General features: G+C 43.5%; 2 protein-coding genes across 6 annotated transcripts in view; one reads left to right on the forward strand and one right to left on the reverse strand.

The window, feature by feature from the left end:
• Positions 1 to 16,496, reverse strand: part of LOC148477205 (uncharacterized) — a 40,030-nt gene extending 23,534 nt beyond the window's left edge. For 2 of the 4 annotated variants that reach the window (XR_015872533.1, XM_088457075.1), the window contains exons 1-5: positions 16,327 to 16,495; positions 14,514 to 14,635; positions 10,810 to 10,948; positions 9,602 to 9,723; positions 1,706 to 1,816 (exon numbers count right to left, since the gene is read on the reverse strand). Coding sequence is in view for 3 of the 4 variants with exons in the window: in XM_088457075.1 (XP_088313201.1) it covers positions 1,706 to 1,816; positions 9,602 to 9,723; positions 10,810 to 10,948; positions 14,514 to 14,635; positions 16,327 to 16,423 (591 nt within the window). In the remaining variant the exon portion in view is untranslated. Of the gene's footprint in view, positions 1 to 1,705; positions 1,817 to 9,601; positions 9,724 to 10,809; positions 10,949 to 14,513; positions 14,636 to 16,288 lie in introns of all 4 variants that reach the window. The other 2 variants (XM_088457077.1, XM_088457078.1) reach the window with 2 other exon arrangements.
• A 36-nt stretch (positions 16,497 to 16,532) lies between these two features.
• SRP54 (signal recognition particle 54) overlaps positions 16,533 to 27,223 on the forward strand; it is a 28,419-nt gene continuing 17,728 nt past the window's right edge. Inside the window, exons 1-4 of one of the 2 annotated variants that reach the window (XM_088457074.1) lie at positions 16,533 to 16,588; positions 17,238 to 17,344; positions 19,988 to 20,079; positions 26,047 to 26,131. In XM_088457074.1, the coding sequence (XP_088313200.1) occupies positions 17,267 to 17,344; positions 19,988 to 20,079; positions 26,047 to 26,131 (255 nt within the window). In that variant the 5' untranslated portion in view covers positions 16,533 to 16,588; positions 17,238 to 17,266. The other variant, XM_088457073.1, reaches the window with a different exon arrangement.

Consider the following 27,223-nt stretch of genomic DNA (forward strand, 5'->3'; position numbering starts at 1 on the left):
ATTTAAACCAATAGATAGGGACCAGTTTTAGTGGTAGGCTATAGACCACCACTGCCCAATGACCGCTTAAACCACCAAAACGTCCGTAACAATACCCAGCACACACAGACACGTCACCCTCTGCCCCAACAAATTTGTTTAACAACCTAGTTGTAGGTATGGAACTCGGTCATAACGTGAGGAGCATCTGTATGTGTGTGTACATGTGGTAAGGACTTATAGATTGTAATATCTAATGGGGCAGGGACTGATGTGAATGGCTTATACAGAATATGTATGCACTATAAAAATAAAACACCCCTTTCCACCTCTCATTCTGCATGTCTGGCTGTAAGGCATAATAAGGATATTTTTAATTGTGAGAGAAAACCACACAAAACATGGGAAGAACATACAAACTACACACAGTTAGGACGATGGAGGGAATCAAACCCAAGTCTTCAGTGCTGTGAGGCAGTAATGCTAATCAATATACCATACGTGTGTTTATTTAGGCAAAGGTCAGTAATGGAGAGTTCACGCAGATGTGTTTTATTCAGACCAGCAATTATGCATATAAAACCCATTTAGGAGATGTATCTTTTGTATCGGTTATACTGCTCTAGGGATGGCGAAAATACACGATTATGAATTGTCCGAACTAGGCACATACAGTATCCTGCCCATCCAGATCGGATACATCTGGAGATGTGAATGTCTTTGCATATGGCGGAAATACGTAATTTGGCCCATGCTTCTACCAACTCTGCTTATATGCATTTACATGTTTTTACTAGTTTTTTCTTTATGCAAATACAACGTATTGGTATTGCTGATGTTAAATAAAAGTGGAGTCTGTATTGCCTGAGTAAAGAAATTATTAAGGTTTTATTCTAATATGTGTTTGTAGCTCTTGCAATGATTCGGATGGATATGGGTTAAAAAATTCTCAATAAAAGAAAAAAGTTCAAAAAAGTAAATTTTTCTATGGACTACTGATGTTGATCGCCTGACTGTCTTGGAAAATATCATACTGTATTCATGTTTGCTTAAAAGAGATAATACCAACATTGTGTTTACTTAAAGAGAAGATTTCACTCATTACTGGTCACCCCGACCTGGGCATCAGAGTCAAAGAACACAGATGCATCAGCAGTTTTACTTATTTACTAACGGACCAACCCCATTTTATATTGTCACTGCCCATGTCTATGCATCATCGAATGAAAGAACTTTATTGTAATGTACATGTAAACACCCATTCTGCTGTTTTACGTAAGTAGGTGTATAAAATCCCTTGTTTCCTGGTACACGGCCAGAATAGTGGAGGTATTGCTTTAATAAAACTTATATGTTCTTTATCACAAACAGACGGTCCAAGAATTTTTATTCAACAGATGGAGGCTTGTGTCCGTGCCCAATAATCTGAAGCCACGGAAGCTGGAGACGAAGGCATCGCTGCACTGGTCACAACGGGAGAGTACAGTCCCGCGGCTTAAAGTAATATACCTTTCTTTTATATGTATATTTTTTTTCTCATCGCTTGTGCCCAGTGCAGCAATCCCTTTCTTCTGTGTCTCTCAGAGGCTTGGAAAACAAACTCCGGTTGACGTAAGTTAAGTTTGTGATAAACAGCATATTTTATTTACAGAATCTACTTTCTTGATATCAAACATTGCATTCAATTAGTATATTATACACATTCCTCAAAGCCTCGCTGTTTTACCTGAATTCTGTCAGTGAACTGGTACTTTTTTATGATCTTCTCTTGCAGATTGCAAAAGTCAGCATTAATTTCCACTCCCTTCAATTGTCTTGCTGAACTGTAAACATACCCCTAATTAGAGCCAACAAGAGTAAATATGACAGTTTTATTCATTTTTTTTTTTTACGATATTTCAATCACAGACAAATTCCTTATTTATAGCAGAGCACATAGCCTAATGGCTTACCTAGTAAAATAATGATAAAAAAAAACAAAAAGGATGAGAAAAAAAGCATGATCCACAGTCTCTAACTTTTTGTACTACAGGTTGAGTCTCCCATATCCAAAATGCTTGGGATCAAGGGTATTTTGGATATCGGAATATTCCGTATTTTGGAATAATTGCATACCATATTGAAATGTTTTAGGAATAGGGCCCAAATCTAAACACAGAATGCATTTATGATTTATATACACCTTATACACACAGCCTGAAGGTAATTTTATACAGTATTTCAATAATTTTGTGGCTCACACAAAGTTTGTGTAGGTACATGAAATTCATTTAAATGTCATATACACACAGCCTATAGGCCATTTTATACTTTATTTTTAATAATTTTGTGCCTTAAACAAAGTTTGTGTACATTGAATCATCAAAAAATCAAAAGGTTTCACTATCTCAGTCATGCTAAAAATATTCCTTATTTCGGAATATTCCGTATTTTGGAATATTTGGATATGAGAGACTCGACCTGTAATTTATATTACAATTTTCCTAAATGACAACCACAAAATAACCATTTGAGGTGCTAAGGTGATCTGAGTGGAGCTGGCTCTTTTAATGACAGCTCCGTTCTACAAAAGCTCAATTTTATACTTGGACAAAAGCAAATCATACGTAATTAATAAAACAGGATTTTGGTACTTATCGATAAATCCATTTCTCCGATGCCACAGGGGACACTGGAGCTTATGACACTGGGGTGTAGACGGTGGTTGAGTGGAGACTGGAACTTTACATTTATTTAAAAGTGTGACTGTCTCCTCCCCCTCTATGCCCCATCAGCCCCAGTTAGAGAAACTATGCCCGACTGGAGATGGAGAGCAAGACAACATAGCATGAAAACGTGGAAGGCGGAACCCACACTTAAGAGGTCCAAAGATCCAAACAAAAAAAAAAAATTGCAAACACACTGCAGACAAACATGTAGTCACACAACCAGAAAAACTGAACAATGGCAGATAATGCAAGTGCAGTGCGAACGTCCAGAGTCCCCTGTGGAATCGGAGAAATTGATTTATTAGTAAGTACCAGAATCTTGTTTTCTCTTTCATCCTCTAGGGGACATTGTGGCTTATGACACTGGGGACGTCCCAAAGCTTCCCTCCCGGGTGGGAGAGTGCTGAAAAACCTGCAAAACCAAGCGGCCCAAACTTGAATCCGAGGCCGCAAAAGGTGTCAAAGAGGTAAAACCGTACAAATGTCTGTACCGTGGACAAAGTACAGTATATGCATGGCAGAGCTGCGATGCAGAAGTACCTCTGCGCGCAACCCAAGAGGTTCCCACCAAGCGCATAGAATGTGCCAAGATGGAAACAAGCAGGGGCAAAGCACTGGCCACATAAGCCCGACGGATGGATCCATCTGGCCAACATCTGCTTGGAAGCAGGCCAACCATGCCATCCAACATCATATAGCACAAAAAGGGCATCCGATTTGGGCAATGCAGCTGTACGGGCCACACAGATTCGGAGAGCCCGAACCACATCCAAGGATTGGGAAGACCTGGCGTCAGCCGACAAGATAGGAACTAACATCGGCTGGTTGGTGTGGAAGGCAGATACAACCTTCGGCAAAAAAGCTGACCACGCACGAAGCTCAGCCCGACCGTCATGGAAAAAAATCAGATAGGGAGAGCAGCAAGACAACACCCAGAGCTCCAACAACTGCCATGCCAAAGCCAACAGGAGAACAGTCTTCCAGGACACGTACTTGAGATCTACCTCCTTCAAAAATAGCAGATTGTATAAAAGCCAAAACGAGGTTGAGACCCCAAGAACGCGTAGGTGAAACTAAAGGTGGCTGGACCTGAATAACTCCCTGAAGGAATGTCTGAACCTCCGAAAACAGGGCCAATCATCACTGGAAGAAGACGGACAAGGCAGACATACTTTCAGTGAACCCAGACGAAGCCCAGCATCCAGCCCCGTTTGGAGGAAGAGGAGCAGACGGTGAAGTCAGAAAAAAGAAGTGGGGAACCCATGCTTCTCACACCACGCAATGTAAGACTTCCAAATACAATTGTAGTAGGCGGACGTCACTGGCTTCAGAGCTTGAAGCATAGTGGAAACCACCACTTCCAGGATACCTCTTAGTCTTAAAATTGTGGCCTCAACAGCCACGCCTTCAAACACAGCAGCTGGAAGGCGAGGTACACGAACGGACCCTGCTGAAGATCCAACTTTAGAGGTAATGGCCATGGATCATCTGCAAGAAGCAGCTGAAGGTCTGAGTACCATGTCTGATGGGGCCAATCCGGAGCCACCAGGATGACTGTGGTGAACTCGCACTTGAGGCATTTGGGCACTCACGGCAGAAGAGGAAAAGACGAAAACAGGTACACCAGATTGTACCACCACTAAACTGTCAGAGCGTCTACCGCCTCTGCGGCAGGATCCAGCGTCCTGGAGCAATATCGTGATTGCACAGAGGCCAAGAGATTTATCTGAGGCCTGTCTCAATGTCAGATCATTTGTTGGAACACTTCCGGATGTAGGGCCCATTCCCCAGGATGTAGATCCTGGCGACTGAGATAGTCCGCCTCCCAGTTTTCCACTCCTGGGAAGAACACAGCAGAGATCGCCTCAGCATGTTTCTCTGGCCACTGTACGATGCAGCTGGATCGCGCATGGCCATGCGACTTTGCATTCCCCCTTGGCGATTGATGTATGCCACGGCCATAGCCTTGTCCAACTGCACCCGAATGGGTAGTCCCGTCAGAAGGGGAGATGCAGCCAAAAGGGCATTGTAGACTGCCCTGAGCTCTAGAACACTGATTGGAAGACGCTTCTCCTGGCGCGACCAGCGGCCCTGGAATTGGTTGTCCAGTACCACTGCAACCCAACCGCGGAGACTGGCGTCCAAGGTCAGGAGAATACAGTTCCAAATGCCGAAGTGACGACCCAAACAATAGAAAATGTGTCCACAATGGCGCTTGCAGTGAGTTCTATATACAGAGGTGATTCCTATACCAGTCACCCAGTAACAGGTAAAAATAATGAGATCTTACTCTTCAGAGTAAAAATGGAAGTTTTACTCTTCTCTTTATATGGACCCAAATGATCCTCCTTGTTTTGTTAAAAGATTTTGTTCATGTTATAAGTTCTTGAAAAGTGAACACAGAGAATAGCAAACAATAGTGTAATATTGCTTCTACATGTATTTTAATTGATAGATCAAACACACTCACAAAAGGTAAAAATATAAAGGCATATATCCACCACACTTTGGGTCTTCCTGATACACCCTTGCTTCCAGGATAATCCAGCCATAGTGCTAATCCATTGCACTCCTCAAAACAAGCAAAACAGATTGCAAGCCGATAGTGCAATACTGCCTTTAATAGAATTAAAATGAACTCGCATAAATAAAAAAAATATAAGCATATTTCCATCACACTTGTGGGATCCTCTAGGTGAAAAACGTGCTTCTAGGATGATTGCTGGACAGATGGTAAATCCTCCAGATGCAAAACAGGTGCCAGCTCCCTTTTATTACCTTTCCGGATATTTCACAGCAAAGTCCTTCTGCAGTTTCTCCAGACTCAGCGTCACCTGCCTAATGCATTTCAAAGCTTGCATCCTTCATCAGAGGCAAATTGACGACCCGCCAAGGGTTTGTTGGTCTGGAGCCACCAGAGCAGGCAAATGCGGGTCTGGGGAGACAGATGCATCAGGCGGTGCGCATCTGAGGGTGCGACCCCGACCACTGAGACAGTAGAACCAACTGGAACGGTCTGGAATGGAAGCGGCCGAACTGAATGACCTTGAAAGAGGCCACCATCTTCCCCAGGAGGCGAATACAAAGGTGAACGGACACCTTCCTTGGCTTGAGAACCATTCTGACCAATTCCTGAATCTCTTGTGCCTTGTCCGCTGAAAGGAACACTCGCCAGTGTTCTCCCCAGGCTGATTTCTGCGGGCGCATCGTCCGGCAGAAACAGGCTGCCACCCGCCACTTCCCCCCGCCTCTATGCATGGCATCCCCTGTCACCCTCAACGTGTCCTTGTTGACCCGGGACTTGCCGTGTCTGTACAGTGAGCAGCTGTACAGCGGGGGAGTGGCTTTAACACTGCGTGTGACTCACACATACCTTGCAGCGTCGCTCACCTGTATGTGATTCCCGCCGGAAGTTCTGTTGCTCTCAGGGCCGAAGGCTGGATGGCACTTAACTACTGCTGCTCCTGGGTTGCTGCTGGATAACTCTCCTGTCCCCCGGTCTCACTCCCTCTGTGCCTCCCCTTCCCTCCTCCTCAAATTACTGCTCCTGGCTCCCGCCAGAGTGTGGGCCGCCGCTGGGTGGAACTCCATGTCCCTGCTCCCAACCACATCTCCCTCTGTGCCTATCCTTCCTTGCTCTTGATACATGTCTATGCAGCTCTACTGACTGGTCACAGAAGCATATGGTGAGAAATACATCCAGGGTTCCCACGTGTGTGTTTTTTAGGGTGGGGGCCTATGTTTGTATGTATTTTTATGTGATTCATATGGGGGGTATTCAATGTGCATAATGTGTAAGGGGCATTACTGGGTGTGGGATAATGTGTAAGGGGCATTACTGTGTGGCATAATGTATAAGAGACACTACTACAGCATGGAATAATGTGTTATAAGGGGCACTACTATTGTGTAGCGTAATGTGTATAAGGGGTACTACGGTGTGGTACACTACACTGATGAAAATGGTCATACCCCTTTTCCCGGCGCGCGCATAATTGCGAAGGCCCCCACCCGGCTACTTCTTGATGCCATCCGGATGGAAAAAAATTCTGGGGAGAACACTGCTCGCTGAAGGGAAGTGTCCAGAATCATTCCCAGAAACTGTGACGACACCAGGTTGGACTTCTATGAGTTGACGATCCAGCCATGTTGGATGAGAATCTGATGTGTTAAAGACACATGATCCAAAAGTTAGTCCACCAACGGAGCCTTGATGAGGTCATCCAGATAAGGGACAATGGTCATTTCCAAGGACCTGAGATGAGCAATCATCATCGCCATCACCTTGGTAAAGACTCTGGGTGCCAAAGGCAGAGCCCGAAACTGAAAATGAGACTCCCTAATGGCAAAGCGGAGGAACGCCTGATGCGGTTCCCAGACTGGAGTGTGCAAGTAAGCATCCTTGATGTCCAGAGACATGAGGAATTCTGCAGCCTCCAGACCTGCTATGACCGAGTGTAGGAATTCCATCTTGAACTGGTGGAACGTTAGATAAAGATTTAATGATTTGAGATTCAAACTAGGCCGGACTGAACCATCCAGCTTCAGAAGTACAAACAGATTTGAGTAGAATCAGAGTGCTTTGATGCACTGGAACCAGCACCAACACCTCGGAGGTCAAAAGCTTGCAGAATGCCTGCTGCAACACTGCTAGTTTCAGCTTTTCGACTAGCAGACCTGTGGTGAAAAACCGAATTGGGGGCGGAGAAACAAACTAACTATCTTGTATCCATGGGTACCAAGATTGTGAACCGAAACAAGTCTAGAACCAAACCTCTTTGAAATTTAACAGGCGAGCATCCACCATGGGAAGCCCCAAGTGGGATGGAAGCCCGTCAGGTCACTGGTTTGTCGGCTGGCTTAGGGTCCAGGCGACGGGAAGTACCGGGTTGACGAACCCTGGTCCTTCCACCTCTAACTGCCGAAGAGGTAACTCTGGCTCTTCCTTGAAATCTGGTGGGGGCCTGAAAGGAACAAAAGGAGGGGCCTGAGTAGGAACGACGCAGGGCTGCCGCGGTTGAGGGCAAGAAGGTACTCTTGCCACCCGTGGCCAGAGAAATCCAGTTGTCTAGTTCGGGAACAAATAAGATATCCCCCATGAATGGGAGGGCTTCCACAGCTCGTTTAGACTCTGGAGGCATCTCCCAGGTAAATAGCCGACTCCGGATATGCTCAGCTAGGGGAATCAGGTCTGCACACAGAGTATTAGACCGCAGACCCTCAAGTAACTGCTCCACCCATTTTTCAACAGCTTTATTTACCTAAGACCCGACTAAGGGCAGCCTGAGTAAAACTCCTGCTGCCATTTACATGGATTTGAGGGTAGCTTCCAACTTCCGCTCCGTACCCTCTTTTACAGGCATCGTTGTCTTCTTTGACAGCCGTGAAACAGACGGATCCACTGGCAGAGGAACGTTCCATTTGACTCTGTTAGCTGTGGGAAAAGGATAAAGAGAAAGAAAACACTTGGACAGCTGGAACTTTTTGTCTGGATGCTTCCAAGCCGCATACAACCGCTCATCTAATTGGAGAGAGGTGGGGGAAAGTAACAGCTAGTCTGTTTTCTTACCAAATAATGAGGTATCCTGCGACTCCGCAGGCTCTGAATCGGAAATCATAAGAACCTGGCGGACTGCCAGGATAAGGGCTTCAATCCCTTGTGTGCCCGAATCCGGCTCCTGATGGGCGTCCTGCAGAGCTCTTGGATTACTGAAAAAAAAAGGCAAGGTACCTGGACTGGATTCCCCCCCCCCCTTGCAGACGCCCTTTCCCAACGGGAAGTCGCCGACTCAGTAGTCAACTCAGACATTACACCTGCTAATGTGGATACCCAAGGTACAGAAACTGTCTTGGAGACGCTTGGGAGGTCTGTAGCTGCCGGCTGAGCTTGCTTCCGTTACTCAGGAGCTGAGCATTGCGCAGTGCTGAGAAGATGGCGCCGCTCCACGTGAGAAAGTGCATCAACATACTGTACAGAGAAGATGCTATTGTGACCAATGGGGAGCCGGGTTCTAACGCACAGAACCGCCCATCTCCAGCCAGTAAGCGGCACTGCGCGATTGGGTGCACCACCACAATAAGCTCTGCTCTTTCCAGTTGGGGAGTCGCTAACCGCAGTAATTTAGAAGTGGCCGGTGCAGGTGCTACTTGTATCGCTAGTATGCTCACTGCGCTGGGCTGGAAGATTATATCTAACAACCCCCCCCCCCCTTGCTAGTCAAGGGTTGTGGGTCATATTCACCGCAACCAGCCGACCCGGTTACATGGTTGGCACGTGGGGACCCGGGCACAAGCCACAGTAAGCTGTGGTGGGTCCCCAAAGTCCAATGACTGAATGGCCCCAGGGACTGACACTGGCGGCAGTAAGCCGTGGCAAGTTGCTCCCGGGTGTCTCCCACGGTGCAGGCAGACTGCAGCAGCTTGCAGTCTGCCTGTGTAAATCCTCAAGGAATCTTGTAGTAAAATAAAATAAATTAAAAAAAAAAAAAGTAGAAAAGGCTGTAAGGACAGCCCAAGGTGCATCCGGCTCCCTCGGGCACTAAAACTGAGGCTGATGGGGGATAGTGGGGGAGATGCCAGTCACTTCTAAATAAATGTAAAAAGTGCCAGGCTCCACTCAACCGCCATTTATACACCCCAGTGTCATAAGCTCCATTGTCCCCTAGTGGATGAAGGAGAAAATAAATTAAGAGGGAATAAACGACACACATACTATACCAGAAATTAATCACATATTAACCAAGGGAATCTACTAATGTAACCTAAAGCTGAAATGCAAGGTATGCTTAGTTTTTCCAACACAGTGAAAAAGTATAACTTCCTATTTGAGATTACTCATTATGGTATTAAAAAACATTTTATCAATTAACAACTTTTTAGGAACTGGACAGTAGAAAACTCAACCCAAATATTACCGAGTATAGAACAGCACCAAGTCGTGAACCCACATCCACAAGAGTCTTCTCACTTAGATCGGGTAGGATGTGCTGGAAGATAAATTTGAGCTCCACAATGGAAAAGGAATGGGAAAGAAAGTCTGCAAATGTAAAAATAAAAAAGGAAGTCGTCAGTGCAATACTAATGTTTAAATTTACAGCTTAGCGACATGGGTAAAAGATATTCCGCAATATAGATTTGTCATGTTGTGACCCCCACACAGTAAGACTGGTAGAATATCCATATTTCCACATCTATTTAAACTTATAGTACATACATTATTTCCAATGCTTCTTGCCCTTTACTTTCTCTGTGTCTCTGAGTAATGTAACATCAGCCAATACAAAGCACTCATACAACCAAATCGAAATGAAGGTCCAGCAAATGGGAAAGCTGCAAAATGATGTATCAATGTCAGGAATCAGCAAGAATCACCGCCGGCCCTATGGCAGACCGACAGCAGTGAAAATCCCGACAGGGAATTTAGGTAAGTATAACTAATCCTACCACCCCCCCACCACCCCTAACACTCCCTTAGAGGTGCCTAACCCTAACCTCCCCCCAGTGACTAACCCTCCCCTAAGTGCCTAAACCCAACCCCCCAGTCCCCGCAGCCTAAAACTAAGTCTCCCGGGGGGGGGGGGGGGGTGCCTAACCCTAACCTCCCCCCGGGGGTGCCTAACCCCACCTTCACCTAGCCTAAACCTCCTGGTGGGGTGCCTGACCCTAAGTCCCCCCCACGGGAGCCCCTAACCTAACCCTCCCCCCGGCGCGGCTGTCTGCACCCGCCGCCCAGTTTACCTTCGCTCGGTATGCCGGGTGTCGGGCTCCCGGCGTAGGTATAATGACAGGCGACGGGATTTAGACGCCTGTCATTAGTACCCTGCCAGGTTTTGACAGTCGGGAAGCCGGCGGTCGTCATTTCGACCCACGGCTTCCTGACTGCTTCCCCAAAGTCATCAGGTTTGAAAAATTAGTGCAAACAGCTTTGCACAATACTTCATATAAATTACTATCAGATGACATATTCTTGAAGTTATTTTGCACTTTCAATCCCCATCCCACCCAATGATGGACATATTTAAGGAAATAAGAAATGTAAAAAAAAATACAGGAAGTTGTTACAGAAAACAGCGCAAAAAATGAATGTCCTTTACCTGCAAAGCACATGAAATCCGTGACTCACCTATAGGTGCTGTCTTTCTAGAGCCACATGACAAACAGTAACTGCGGCTCATCTTCCCCTCATCACATAATAAGTCAATTGTATCATCATTATAAAGGAAAGCATCTATGTGCAGGGTGGGCCTCGGGAGTTTGTGAATCTAAAAAAAAAAAAAAAAAAACTTCAATAGAGAATACTATGAACTACAGTATAGATGAGGTAAGAATACATTGGTATATCTTCGGACACATAACTATGATCCTAAAGACAATGGCCCTCATTCAGAGCCGCTCGCTAGCGGCCGTACGCTCGTTCCGAGCGATGTTTGCACATCTGCGCATGCGTACGGTTTTTAGTACGCATGCGCGAACCAGTCAGTGCGGCCAAAAATCGTTTGTACGCTATATAGCGAGTGCCTGCTATTTTGAGTGACAGAATGAGGCGTATGTGGGTGGTAACAGGGGAAGGTGCTTGAAAATGGGGAGTGGAGATCCGAACGCAGGCGTGCTTAAAGGTCAAAACGGGCGTATTATGGGTGTGCATAATTAATACAGCAGCGTCATTGACCACGTCACTGGGTTATTTTATAGCCAGAACTGCTCGCAAATTTGTGGTAGCAAACACCAACCACAAGAATAGCGAGCAGTTCATACGCTGCTCGATGTACTCGATTAATCTAATAAATAGCGGACATGACGTATGGTGCGAGCGGCCAGGGGGCGTTTTTAACAAATAAACGAGCGTATGTTTTGCTCGCTCGTTCAGACTTAGAGGTGTGAACAGACTGCAATTTGCGAACGGATCATTTGAATAGCCACCCCTTGTTTTTGAACGAACGACCGCAAATAGCGAACGGCTCTGAATGAGGGCCAATGTTAGGTAGGCATGACGGTAGTTATAGTTCAGCCTTGGTTGAGCAGTAAATCCTAAATAGAAAGTGTTGCTGTATTTTCCAATTTTATTAAAAAAACAAGAAAGAAACTAGAACGACACACAATCATTATATGCAACAATAATTGCCTGTGTGATAACAATAACACAACTTATGAAATTCCAAACAGGCATTTGGACCCAACCATTTCCGTCACTTCACACCACTAAATTGTTTTATTAGATTTTATTTATTTTGCCCTTGCATATTTAGCTTTGCTATAAAAAGGTAATAGGAACCTGACATATTCATTGATTAAAAAATAAACATAGAAAACACTCTTTAGATAGTAATCTCTCAGAGACAAAGCAATATTATAAACACTATGGCCAGTATTCAATTTGAGGCGAAAAACCGTTTTCGCGTGTTTTTGGCGGAAAACTTTTCGCCGATGACGTAATTTCGCCAGGCGGAAAAGTATTACCGTATTCAATTTGGCGGAAAGTCAATGGAATGTAATAGGCGAAAAACTTTCACCTATGAATAGCAGGCGGAAAAAGGTGCAGAATTGGGGTTTTGGGGTGCAACGTTGCGGGAACCCCCGTGCAGCCTTCAGACAGTCCCCCAAAGGTAAACTGTCAAAAAACCCACTTAAGAACACCCCAAAAAAATCCCTTTGAAATTGGGGGCGAAAAAAAATAATGTTGGGGGACAAAGTTAAAAACTAGCGAACTTGACTCTGGGGGGGGGTTCTCAAGTATGCCCCAGGTGTTTTTTTCATTTCAGGGGCTTGCGGCAAGTGGATTTTTCACGTATTTTTAAACTTAACTTTAGCAACTTTAAAATATGCTGGCCCCCCATTTTCAAGTACCCCAAATTTGCTACCCCAATTTGCTTGGATAAGTTATTTTCTGCAAAAAAAACCTTCAGAATACTATTCAGCACCACTTACACAAAAACGCTATTTAGCAGCTATTGAGCCCTTTTAAAAATACCAAATACCTTCAGCAAGCCAAATCTGGGGGTACCATAGCTAACCCCCATGTCAGAGCATCTTTTGGGGGGGTGTCAGGCTGATTTCCCCAAATCTGACAGTACTTTCTGCTTGTCTAAGTTTCGCCGAGTCCCGTTTTCGCGTACTTTCAAATTGAATACGGGGATACGCGGGCATGCGCGATACTTTTCCGACTACAAAACACGCGATGTAAGCGAAAAGTCTGGGAGGCGGAAAAGTGTCGCGGGTCCACTCAAATTGAATACGGCTCTAAGGGGCAAATTTACTAAAGTGAGAGTTTTTAGAAGTGAGTTTTAAAAGTGATGTTGCCCATAGCAACCAATTCTAGAAGATAATAGCTATAATCTGATTGGTTGCTATGGGCAATATCACTTTTAATCTTTTAATACTTATAAAAACTCTCACTTTAGTAAATTCACCCCTAAGCATGTATAAATTTAATAATTAGAGCTTTGTTTACATTGTTTCCAATTAAAAAAAACTGTGGCAGTTCCGAAGTATTTACACATACAAATATTAAATATTATCCATGCAAACATTTTTTTTAATCCACGGACAAGTAATTTTTAAAATAAAGATACTCATGTATGAATAGGCATTTTATAACTTTTGCGAGTATGTAGTTGTGTGCACACCATAACAAGTTTAAAACTAATAAGGAAAAATAATAAAAAATGTATTTAGTGCAAGGTGTTTTTTCGGAGGTGGATTTAGAATAGTGCAAAATATTTACTTTGCATTTTAGCAACAGCCATTGCAAGTACTAATGCAGAGGTTCCCATACGCGGTCCTCAAAGCACCCCAACAGTTCAGGTTTTAAGGTGCGTACACACTAGACCACAGGTTCTCAAACTCGGTCCTCAGGACCCCAAACAGTGCATGTTTTCCAGGTCTCCTCACAGAATCACAAGTGAAATTATTAGCTCCACTTGTGGATCTTTTAAAATGTGTGAGTAATAAATACACCTGTGCACCTGCTGGGTGACCTGGAAAATGTGAACTGTGTGGGGTCCTGAGGACCGAGTTTGAGAACCACTGCACTAGACGATATTTTGCACGATTTACCCTATTTCGATGCATCGGAACAACAAATCGTGTACAATATGTCCAAATCGTGAGTGTCCACTCACGATCAGGATGCCAATGCTCGTCCCCGCAGGTCGTTAGTGAGATAGGAAAGTTTATGCAAGATATCGTTCGTCTGGGAATGCAGGGGAGTTGCCGAGGAAGTTCAAAGGAAATCGTTGACGATATTGCATCTTTTGTGAGTCATCTAGTGTGTAGGCACCTTTATCCATGGCTGAGCACAGGTGGTTAAATTAAATTGACTGAGATACTACTTGTGATCATGTATATGCTTAAAACCTGGACTGTTAGGGTGCCTTGAGGACTGCGTTTGGGAACCTCTGTATTAATGTGATTATGGGCAATTCAAAAATAAGCACTACCAATTCACAATCAGTGTAGCAGTAAACCTATGTGGCATTTTAAACCTATTTTTATAGACTCCTGCTAGCTTTTAGTAGAAAAGGTGCACTTATGTTTACCATTGCTTTATGTAATAAACCTGCCAATAAGTGCAATCTGTTCTCACAGGTCATTTCCAAGTGGCTCTTTGCTGTGCCCTTCAATAGAAGGCAGGTAACAAAAAAAAGAGGTCCCCCATAAATCGCAGCCCTAACTTTCATATATTGTTAGCGCTAACTTCCCCAAGAAACTTTTTTATATGTGACAAGTACTATCTAGTTTCTAGTCTGTATTTTAAACAGGTTACAACCTAGCAAAAAACAAATAAAATAAGATTAGCTCTAAGCATCATTTCCAATGAAAATATCTCACATTCTCCATGGCTTGGCTCTCTGATCCAACCATTGCCTCCATTGGCAGGCAGCTTCGCAGATCATCAGCAATACCGTGTAGAATAACATCAGCATTACTTGTGGTTAATTCTTCTATCTCACCTATAAAAGAAGTCAATGGCTCATTTAGTTATCCGAGAAGCCATTGTGGAAGCACCCAGGCTCTTCCACTCTAACCAATCAGACAATGATCTTTTCTCCTTATCAGTCAGGAACAGCAGGTAACTACCCATCAGCTGTTTTGATGCTCATTACGGTGGCGGCTTTACTGGCAACTGTCCTTTTATTCGGTGGTCTGGATTGTGGTATTTAGGGGGTTTGTCCTTTAATAGACTCTCACTGGTACCAGATGCCTTAAATGGCCACCTATTACAGACATACCCTACCAGTTATAGCATTCACAACTAGCATTTCTGTGCTTCTGCCAGTGTGCTTTATCCTGGCTTCTGACTCTAATGACAACTTTCCATTACTGCTGCCTGTACCAAACCTTTGCCCGTTACCCCAATATTGTCTTACAGCCACCTGCACTGACATTTGCTTTACTTGGATTGGGTTATAACAAGGGCTGGTACTTATACACAATAGCTTGTGGCAAGACCTAGCTTATAATTTCCAGAAGAAGAATCACTTGAAAAAGCTAGTCTGGTATCGCCTTAGTCTTACCAGTAATATTATGAAAATGATCACTGGGCAAAAGACCTGATTATATTTGGTTATAATAGTACACCAGGATTAGGGGATCCTGGGCCAATCTACCCTAGTTTAGCACTACTAACACAAAGGATTGAAGTCACACAGACTCCCTCTGGGCTTCGCCAAGAGCCATCACAAGGCATGGTGGGCTTTGCTGCCAGAAGCCCGCAAATCACAGCCCTCTAATGAGACCAAGGTGGGCAGAGGTGGTGTAGGAGACTCCAAGACGAGACGGACAGAGAGACACGAGGCAATAAATGGAGACTCTTCTGGTGAATAAAGGTAAGGAGGAAGCCATGAGGAGTGAGGCCCTGGCCAGAAGGCACTGTCAATGTAGGAACACAGATTGGAGCTGTGAGGTATTATGTGGCACTGCAGTCAACACTAGAGCATATTGGCCCCTCCCCTCTTGAACCACCCCTGTTGACAGCCCAAAGCTTCTAAAGCATGATTGGGACTTGTAGTTCCGTAGCAGACAGATAGTCACTTCTGGGCTACAGGCAAATTGTGACAACCATTAAAATAACGTCTTAAGGCCCCCATACATCAGCAATTGGTTGCAGCAATCGTGCAATCTATTGTGTATAAAAATCTTTCCCTTTTTCAATGGATTGCAGAATTGCCACAATCGATTGAAAAAGGGAAAGATTTTTATACACAATTGATTGCAAATTGCACGATTGCTGCAATCAATCTCTATGGTGTGTGTAAAGGCCCCCATACATCAGAGTCAAGTGCAATTTTTTGATGTTCTCTCAAAGTTCTCTAGGCGAGAGAGGCATCAAGCCGTGGAGAGAGATAAAGTACCAACCACTCAGCTCCTAGCTAATTTTTCAAACGCAGCCTGTAAAATGACAATTAGGAGCTGACTGGCTGATACTTTATCTCTCGCCACGGTTTGATGCATCTCCCCCTTAGTCCCTAGTGAAAGTAGAAATAGCAGCGAGTAGAATTATAGCCGTTTTGTAGAAGGGGCCTATATTAATTGTAAAGCGTAACGGAATAATAATTAATAATAATAGGAGAGCTGCGCTGCTGTATGTATATGAGCAATTATACCCTCTGCCACCACAGAAATGAGCCTTGTGGCCGCTTACTGCTATTCTTCACCCAGTGAATGAGCTTAGGCAGGACGCCCGGTGACACCCGCCCCAGCAGGCTGAGGATAGCACTCTGAGCTTGAGGAAGGTCCATTTCGGAGACCACACAGACTAATTGCAATCACATGCATCAACGGTTGCTGTTATGTTATTACTATTCCATAAGGTGTACCAAGATGGCGTCCTCACCATAGAGAGGCGCTGGAGGGCCAAACTCGATGGTATGCCCGTTGATCCGGAAAAAGAATCACAGCGAAAGGTTAAGTGTTGCCAGCGAGTGGTGACGTTTCCTACAGAGCGGAAGCTGCAGGGATACATACTGCTACTGGGGGTGATATTTAGAAAGTGGTTGGGGGGTCCCTATAGCTTGCTTAGGGGAGGCAGTCGGGCAGGGCCCGTCCCATAGGGGGCGGAAAGAAGCGGCTGAAGAAACCGGTATAAGAGACTGGTTACACGAACTGGGTAATGGACATCTGACACCGAATAGAGGCAGTCCATGGAACTCCAGCTGCTGTGGTACTACAAGTCCCAGAGGGCATGTTGCGACTTCTGGTTCCACAGCAGCTGGAAGGCCCCAGTGCCTGCACCTGTACCCCTTATACAGTGTTATACATGCTTTTTATTGCATAGACCTGTGCCCTGGCACCATCCATCTGTACTTGTGTTATTCCCTTGTTTATATCTTACATATACTAAATATGGGGCCATGTATCAAATATCTTTAACAAATGTCTGGTATAGGAAACGAAGGTTCCCCTGAACTTAGTAACATGTGAATTATAGTTGGATGCACTTAATTCTGCGCTTATAGTCCATAACTTTGGCCATGACACAGAAAATTGTTTAAAACAAGCATCTGGAAATCCATAGTTATATTATTTACATGATGTTTATTTTTCCTGTTCTAGTTTAGCCGGTTCACCTGAAATAAGCCAAAATGGTTTTAGCAGACCTTGGACGGAAGATTACGTCGGCTTTGCGCTCCTTGAGCAATGCCACAATTATTAATGAAGAGGTGAGCCTACTATTTTTTTGGGATTCGAGTAATTGTTCTACAATTCAATGTTTTATTTACTGAATATTGTACTATTAAACTACAGAACTCTTAACTACCAGTGTGTTTTGATGCTCTGAGTGTAAACTTAAGTTGGCAGTGAAAAATTGCATGTGGCATCTTGATTCATCTAATAAGATGGTCTTACCTGAATGGTATAGAAATAGTACCCATTTCCAGATTACTCATAGATTGGTTTATATGCTTTATAACCACTTGCATTGTATGCACATCTGTGCATCGCTAGGCCAATGTAGCTCTATGGTGTTCGTTAGTGGTGATGGCTCAATGTTCCTGTCCTATTGATCACCTGTCCAAGCACTTCTGTACTCATTACATTAGGGTTGCTAGGAAACTATCAATAATACTATGATCTTGTTAGTGTTCCTTAATATGCTTGGGGACGAAGGCTTCAGAGGGGCAAGAGAATATGGTCTAGATATGCTCTCCTTGAACAGTAACCAGGGGAGTAGCGAGGGTGGTTCCGGTGGAGCATGAGCTCCGGGCGCCAAAATGGACAGAAGGCACCATCCAGGTTTCCGGAATTCATGGGCGCTACCCAGTATGATGGCCACCTCTTAGTTTTATCTCGGTTTGTTTGCTCTACATCCTAAATAAGTTACGGATCCGAGATCCGTTTCTACATTTCATCCGCCCTCAAGCTGCCCAGATTGCCTCATATCCGGCCCTCACTCCTCTGATCATCTTCTGTCACTTCACCTTTCCTATCAGACTGATTACATTCACCTCTCACCTCTTTAATTCCCTCCCCTCTCTACCATGTGTTTGGCTCTTTGCCCCTCCCCTCTCCTTTCTTATTGGCCTCTGTCACCTACCCTCACTGATCGGCACTTCCCTCTCCTCTTTGATTCCCTCTCTCCTCATTCATTCATTGTGCTTCAATAGACTTAAAAGTGACACATCTGAGGTAATATCCTAAACTTCAATTATAAGGTATTAGATTAAACAAAGTCACTGCTTTACTATTTAAAGTAATGAGGTGTTCCCAGGCATGACCACACAGTGTTATTTGAAAGGTCTTTTAAAAAATATTAGGAGACCTGAAATAATAATGGTGGCAGACAGAACATGATTAGTAGTACTCACATTAATATAGGTGCAATGTATATTTGCTAAGTAGGAGCATAGCTGAGAATGGAGCTTCCCATAGGTGTTCTCACTCCAGTTATAGCTGCTTGGGGCAGTAGTTGCAGTAATAAGCTGTGCACCCTGTGGAATCTCACTATAGCACATGTACTCTGTCACTTTAAGTTAAATGCTCAGAATATATAATACAATCTGCTCTGTTGACTAATAATGATTCAAAGGAGATAAGTCAGATCCTAGGAGCTATACATAAAGCAGTTCCAAAGGAGCTACCCCTTAATGTCAGATAGTGCATCACTAAAGCATTCTATTCCCCCAATGGGACCTCAATGCCAGGTGTCATACTGCCACTGTTTGCTCTTTTTCTCGTCACTTCAGTATTGCCCCGCAGGCTCGCCATACCCCACTGGCACAGTTCAGTTCAGTACAGGGAGGGGGGTGGTATGACATGCACTTTCTCCGGGCGCCATGGTACCACGCTACTCCTCTGACAGTAACCCTACTAGAAGTATTTGGATCATATTGCATTGTATACATAACGGCGATAAGATCTATATATTTTAGACCTAACCATGTGTTACTGTGCATAGAGGATAAATTAGACCCTCTTCTTACTCTAATCGGTCTCCCACAATGACAAAAATAAATAAGCAAGCCAAGAAAAAGCAAAATATAGATTTCTTCCTTCGCCGACCTACTCCCCTGAATGATAGTTACATTCACTGTTTGTGATAGTAACGTTGTACATAAACATGAGCGTGTCTCACAGGGTGTAGTATGTAATACCGCCAGCCGCATAGTTCAAATCCCGACAGCGGAAGCCCAGCAGGGGTGAAGATCCCGATCGCTAATAAGGTAAGTATAACTAACCCTAACATCCCCACTATCCCTCCCTTAGGGGTGCCTAACCCCCATCCCATCCCCGCAGCCTAAACCTAAGCCTCCCGGGGGGGTGCCTAACCCTAACATGCCCCCGGGAGTGCCTAACCCCAACCCCTCTTTCCCCTAGCCTAAACCTAACCCTCCAGGGGGGTGCCTAACCCTAAGTCCCCCGGGAGCCCTAAAATCTAATTCTCAACCCCCTCCCGCGGCGTTGGGCTCCTGGTGTAGGTCTAATGAAAGGCGTCAGGTTTTCGATACCGGTCAGTACCTTGCTGGGATTTGACAGTCGGGAAGCCGGCGGTGGGCCTTTAGACCATCGGCTGCCTGGCTACATCCCGTCTTACAATGCATGACTTAAAATAGAAAATCTTTTAAAATCTTAGCAATCCAGAACTATTTAATTTAACATTTGTAGTCTTTAAACACCACACCCTTCAAGAATATCTTGAATATTCTTTTGTCCTGTATTGACTCATTGTGGAATGGCTTTAAAAGCATTTTATAGGTGCAGTAGATGTGGCTATAAGATCTAAGCCATTAATGTACACAATTGAAAAAGTACTATTGAAATTCTTTTGCAATATTAATGTCATTATTTGTTTTCTTTATATCTAGGTGCTTGGTGCTATGCTCAAAGAAGTATGCACAGCCTTACTGGAAGCCGATGTCAACATCAAGCTTGTGAAACAACTGAGAGAAAATGTCAAGTAAGTGAGCTGCTCATACAATAAGAGGGCGTGGTATGAAAAGTCGACATTCTAAGGGGTCGAGATAATTGTTTTGGGCACCCCTGCTGGGCATCTATATGACCGGGAGCCCAACGGAGCAATTGTTGCTCCGTTTGGACACCTAAAGCCGCGTAGGGGGGGATGGGACATTTCTTCTTGCAGCCTCCTGAGGTGCAAGAAGGAATGTGTGCAGTCTGTTATTTGCGTGTCCTAACCACTTCTTTAGATGGGTTTAGCTGCTTTGCCGTGGTTTAGTTGCATTAAATACTAATGAGCGCCCGAGTGGAGAAACAATTGAATTGCAGACGCCTATTTTTTAAAGACACCCAGCAGGGGTGCTTAAAACAATTGAATTGCTCCCTTGAATGTCTACAGTCAGAATGTCAATAAGCAATATGTCGAAATAAACATATGTCAACATGTTCATACAGTCGACATTTAACATGTTGACCCAAGAATGTCGACAGTTTGTGCATACTTTAGCCTAACCCTAAAAGTAACAAAAAATTATAGTTGACATTCTAGTGTGGACATGTTAAATGTCGACATTCTGACCGGATCCCCAATAAGAACGTTTGTACAGTTTCTTACAAACCAACCAATCTTGCGCATTAGGAGCCTGAGTCTGAGTTAAACAAAATAGCGATGTTCACGTAGTGGAGCTGGTTTTGTGTTTTTGTGGGGTTTTTTTGTGTTTTTGTAACTTTGCATGGGCAAGTTATGGGAGTGTCAATGCAAACGGCTTCATTCCCAGACACACAGCCGCAGGCATAGGAGACTGTAGTCAGACATTAACTTCACCTGTCATAGGGCTGGTGCACTTTTCAATGAAGACGTAAGGAGGCACCAATCTGTATTACAGCGTGGACGGTATAATGGGCATCTCCGTTCTTGCTCATGTGGCCCAATGGATGTACATCAGGGAAGGAGTTTGTAGCAGCATTTGCATAAACTCGCAGACAGACAACAGCCAATAGACGTTTCTGCGTGCGCTTTTCCGAGCAACTAAGAATCAGACCTTCATTTACAAAGCTGGCCTCGTTCTCTTGTCTTTATCGTTGTCCCTTTTGTTTGGCATAACCCCTTCTGGCAATTATTAACTTTATGTGAATTTCATAATGATGAATGTATTCACACTCATTTGCCACTATTGGGTAAACCTGCTCCATAATGCAAACATGTAATCAGCCCATCATGTCACAGCAATTCGGTTCATTAAAGCATGCAGGCATGGTCAAGAGGCTCAGTTGTTGTTCAGACCAAACCTCAGAGAAGGGGAGAAATGTATTCTAAGTGATTTTGACCGTAGAATGATAGTATTCACTTTTGGTTTGGCACCGTGCAGGGCGCCGGACCTAGAGAAAGGGCACATCTGGAAAGGGGGCATGGCCAATGAAAAAGGGGCGTGTCTTCAATACCTATCCCCTTTTCGTCACTCTTGAGGGCGTGCCTGGCACTAACGGACATGCCAGGCTGCCCCCAAGGTGATAACTCTAACAGCCATGTGCTAAGGTGCCCATACATCAGCAGTCACAAAAAAGATTCACAGAATCTGTGATTTCTTTTTTTTCTTTTTTTTTTTCCTCCCCAATTTAAAGATTCTACCAATCTGTGCCCATACATTAGAGATTTTTCAGTGATTTGCAGATAATTTTCAGGAAAGACAGCTCTGCCAATCTCTACTCATCATTTTACTAGTAACGGTCTGCAAATCGGCTGATTGTTACCATGCACAAGTAATCTACAGCCCTGATTGGTACGTTAAATCCATCCTGATTCACCAATTCCAGTCGCGTTTTGGTCGTAATCTGCGATCTGTAAACCCCATACAGTGCAGATTTTTTTTTACATAGTTCATGTATATATATAATTCAATGTAAAACCTGGCGTCTATGCTCCTGCATTGTGCATGAAAAAATGTATATTCTCTCGTATGCAGAGAGGTATGCATCTTATGTTGTGTTCACCTTGTATTATAGTCGTCAATGTGCTCTCTCAGCTGCCGATACTAGGTGCAAAAGATATGACTGCATGTGTGTCAGCACGCCCTCACTGAACTTTGCCTATGTTACAGCCTAGTTACACCTCTCAGTAAGTATAGGTGCACACAACTTTGAATTGCCTGTATTTGTTTGCACACTGTTCCAGTGCATATGCAGGCCAAAAATTATTTTCAAAATACCCTCTGCCCATAGGCATACATTAATCTCTGTGTCAATCCAATGTAAATGGACAAAGGCGTATTTGGCAACTAACTTTTTATGGTGAAAGGCAGCAAAAAGTATATACATGTACAGTATCTATAATTCCAGGAAGAGATATCCACCTATTTTATTCAAATGTGTCCTATATGTATTATATAAAGTTATAATCCCAATACAGAAAAAGCCATTCAACTTTTCAACTATATATCTGCCTATAGAGCTGAGTGACAGAATTTTTAAGCCTTATCAGACAGATGGCACAGTGAAGTGGCTCAGGTAGGATGTAAAAATGGGTAGCTCCTTACGGTGGAACATTCAGATTCCTTCTAGAAATTGTGAGCCATTAGTTTGTTAAGGTAACTTGTCCAGAAAGTATTTGAAGGGCAACCGTGGACAGTGATCTCTATGTTTACACCACAGATTCAGCCAAACTAAGTTAAATTATATAATGGTGAGATTTGTATTTGCACAGCAAAATGTCAGATTGAGTTGTGAAATGTAACAAGCTTTCTGTGATTCTCTTTCTGTCCATATAGAGTTTTACTTCAAAGCAAGCCCAGTTTGGAATACATTTTAGGTGCCTGAATGAATACTAAATTAAAATCAAGCCATATAGCAAACTCCTTTATGTTTGAATATTGTTGTTAGATAAAGGTTGGTGTTTGCTGTAATCTCTAGATTAGCTCATGTTCACTTTACAACTTTAGCTTTTGTCCCATATAACATGGATCGTGTTTATCAGTGTTTACGAACCATCAATTTTGAGTTTTCCAATGTTTCACTAAGTAGAAATCAGATTGCAGTATCTCTTTAAGGTCAGAAGTTTGAGTTCTACACATAGTATCACGGGCATTCAAATGGACCTAAACTAATTTTAGATTGCTGGTCAGTCACTTGAATACAGATAACTATAATTGTCCCAAATTAACCTTGCAAGTGACCTATAGATGGCGACACTGTCAAAAAATGGCCTTACTTAAAAATAGACGGGAAATCACTTTAACAAATGTGTTGTAATATATGAGCGTGAAGTTTGCTTAATCGTATAATTTAATCTACCATGTCACATGTGTTTGCAGAATATTGGGTCAGTCAGTTGTCCATGCTTCAGGATAGACTACATTTTTTTTGCAGATTGGTAATGTGGTATGGAGTGGATGAAATACAGACTGAAATTGATCATGGACATCTGTCTCCTTGTAATAGTTGATGCTTTAGGAATAAACACACTTTATCATGACTGTAGATCAGGTGTTTCCAACCACGGTCCTTAAGGCACACTAACAGTCCAGGTTTTAAGGATAGCCATACTTGGCACAGGCGACTTAATTAGTACCTCAGTTATTTTGATTAAACCATCTGTGCTTTAGCATGGATGTCGCTAAAACCAGGACTGTTAGTGTGCCTTGAGGACTGAAGTTGGGAATCACTGATGTAGATAACTTTATAGTTTGAAATAATGCTTATATCACCCCTCTTGTGCATTAGGGTACTCAAATCATTATCCATACTTCTTCAATTTGAGGAGAAGAGAAGAGTTTAGTAAGGAGGCTAGGGTTAGCAATAACTGGGGTGATGAGGTGACAGACTTTGCCCTTGGCCTGGGACACATCGGCTGGCCAGTTCGCATGGTATCAGCTTGCACTCCATGTCCTCTACAGTAAATGTGAATTTGTGTTTCCATTCTGATATGGGAGGTGTTGTATGAGTGTTTTAATAAGCAAATAACACACTCTGCAAAGTGCTTATTGAGTGGCTGACTAGCAATGTTACATTAGTTATTATCACTGATAATCCAGAGTTTTGTATGATTTGTATATTTTGAAGGTGCGTATTGTAGTATTTCAAGACCTGGAGATAAATGGCTTTTCCACCCATTCATGAATAGAGTGGACTACAGAAAATTGATTATCTGTACAGCTGTATGCCCACAATAATTGGTAGGCTTCTTCTACAGCAAGTGTTTTATATTAGTTGGTTAATTTGGACTTTTTCCAACATGTATTAGGACTGTGTAACAGCCGGCAGGAAATCGCCTCCGGTGTTCAGCAAGGGTGCAACCTCCAAGGCTGTTAATTTACAATTTATGATACCTTGCGCTCAGTTACTATTATTTTTTGTTATTTTGTTCTGGAGAGCAGCTGCACATGTAGGTGACCAACCTATTATGTATAACAATAGTACAGATATCGTGCTACTTCCTTTGTGTGCTTTGATAATGTTGTTATACCTTCAGTAAAGTAAGTAGTATTGTGGTGAAACTTGAATCTCCTAAATTCACCCAGCAGTAAGCTATGACACTCAATAAAACGTATATGACTTTACTAATCTTGTCAGGGTAAAATACAGATGTCAAAATCACTAACATAACATGCATGTTTATTAACAAGTTTATATGCACATAAGTCCAATGGGTTTAAAGGTACATGTCACCTTCCAAGTTCTTGTGTTAATATACTGTTCCTTGTTGTACCCAATTGTGTGGATTCATGCAATGAACAATGGAGGCACTAGTGTAATTAAACTTCCAGTAGGTAGTAATCTGTAAGAGATAGTCGCTGATGTATTTAGAATGTAAGCGACGTCCCGCTGATGCAAAAGGGAGAGGAAAAGTCTATGCACTTAACAGTGAGATGAGGGGCCAGATCACATGCTGGGATTGAAGCTCATTGGCCTAAGGGTGCAGTGGCTCTGGACTGAGCTGCCTCTGATTTCAGGCAACCTCTGGTCCACCTTGTTATAGGCGTCCCCAGATTCCGGTAATCACAGGCCGTCTTGGGAGGGGATTTGGCCGGTTTGGACTTGTTAGAGACGGGAACCAGGTGTCCCCTCCACTAGAGAGACTCGCCTGGCATTCCCTGCGCTGTCTGTCTTTTCGTTCCAGGGCCTGGTCTCACTGCCGCCCACGTAGTTCTCGTCTGCTGCAGGTCTCTTCCGGGTTCAGCTTGTCACGTGACTGCTGTAGCGCTAGTGCACAGGTTCGGCTTGTTGCTGTCTGTTGGTTCAGAAGATGTTTGTAATTTATTCAGTTTCAACGCGTTTCAACTGCCTTGCAGTCTTCTTCAGGGGAATGTAGTGTTGTCTGTTTTTCCTTAGCTCTTTTTAGGTTGACCATTCTTCATGTTTTCTTCTCATTGGTGGCCATAATCTTTGAACATCCTCATTGGTTCTTGGTCTTGTCAATCATTCTAATGCATTTTTAGCCTCTGATGGTCTATTACTTATTTAGTGGTTTGAATCACAATACATTTAGAGTTTGAGTATATACAAAAATAGTTATATATAGGAAGTTGTACATATCTGTAATCTAAAAATGTGTTAATTCTACTTGTTTATAATTAAATGGCATCTATTCAAAAAGGTTTAATGTCATGGTACCATAGGATTAAGTTCTGTGATTGAGTAAATCCTCCCACTATAAAGTATCTGCTTTGTTTTTAGAGCCTAATAAGGTAGATCAAAAATGGGGTATATCTAATGTTGTGAAGGGGTTCATGGGCTTGCTGGTTTTAAGCATCCAATTAGAAAAACGTATGACAAAGGTAAGCTGTTAATGTCGGTTTAAGAGAAATCTGTAATGTTCATGTATGTTAGGCTCGTACATTGTATGTGTTGTGGTGGTGGGAGTCCTTTGCAAGGCAACAAGAGCATACTGTAGGTGGCCTTTTAATGTCCCTGAAATAGTATTATGATTAAACCTGTTGTGAGGTAGAGGTGATGTAATGTAGTGGTTTCTCTTTAGGTCTGCAATCGATCTAGAAGAAATGGCATCTGGCCTGAACAAGAGGAAGATGATACAGCACGCTGTCTTCAAGGAGCTTGTCAAGGTATTCTGTCCTGTGGTTTATAGGAGTGGGGTTTCTTCAGTGATTCTAGGTGAAGTAGCCTCATGCATTCAAATTAGTCCTCTTTTACTCCTTTCAGTTAAATAATAGTATTTTATAAGATGTCACAATATTATGTGGAGAGAATGGGATACTTTATGGTTGTTGGAGGGGGGGGTGGGTTGAACATAGACTCATTATCCTCTTTGAGTTTGGAGCTCTTCAAACTTATCTTGGTTCTTCTTTATTTCTAATTTATTTGCTTTTGATACTTTGTACAGAAGTTTTTTTTATTTGCCTTTTTTTTCTCTCTTAACAAAATTGATGTTTGCCCTGTCCATATATCTTAAGCTGGGTACACACTGGGCGATATATCGGCCGTTCAGTCGAACGCCCGATATATCGTGAGTGCGTCAGCGGGTGTGTTCCCCCGATATGTTTGTGAACGACGTAGTTCACAGACCGATAGCATCTGCTCTGCAGCACAGCAGATGGGCGATATATCTACAGATATATATCTGTGCATCTGGCTGTGTGTACGGGTGGTCAGCTGACCACCATTACACTTGCTGCTGGTGACTGACTGCTCAACTGGTTGGGCAAATTCAAATGCCAGCCCAGTTGTAATGTCATGGCCCTTACATCAAACGGCCGATCGGTAAGTCCGTGGGCACAGTGTGTGCCCAGCTTTAGCCACCAGAGTATGGTCAGTCATGCCAATTAGATGTGGGAATACTGTAGTGTTTGCTTATTATTTTATTATCCATTATATGTATGTGCTAGCTGGGATACCTGGCGTTGCCTGGGTTGAAGACTGGACCCTTAAGTACACCTGCAGCTTTTATTTGTTTACATTGTTCTCGCCTCTAACCCCATTCCATTGTTCCTGAAAAGGACCTCGCTGTTTGATAACATGCATGCGTACAGTTGCGTAACTACCGTGGGTGCAAGGGGTGTGGCTGCTATTGTGCCCGAGCTGCCTCTGTGGCCCGCTGCTCCCCCTGCACCAAGCCACGCACACAAGGTGGGCCGATCCAGTTAGGGCTGCCGAGGGGGGCCTGGTTGTCAGCAGTGTTGATTTGGTGCCGGCCCGAG

This window comes from Taudactylus pleione, unplaced genomic scaffold (genome assembly GCF_031769625.1).
Source record: "Taudactylus pleione unplaced genomic scaffold, aTauple2 ptg000737l, whole genome shotgun sequence".
Lineage (NCBI taxonomy): Eukaryota > Metazoa > Chordata > Amphibia > Anura > Myobatrachidae > Taudactylus > Taudactylus pleione.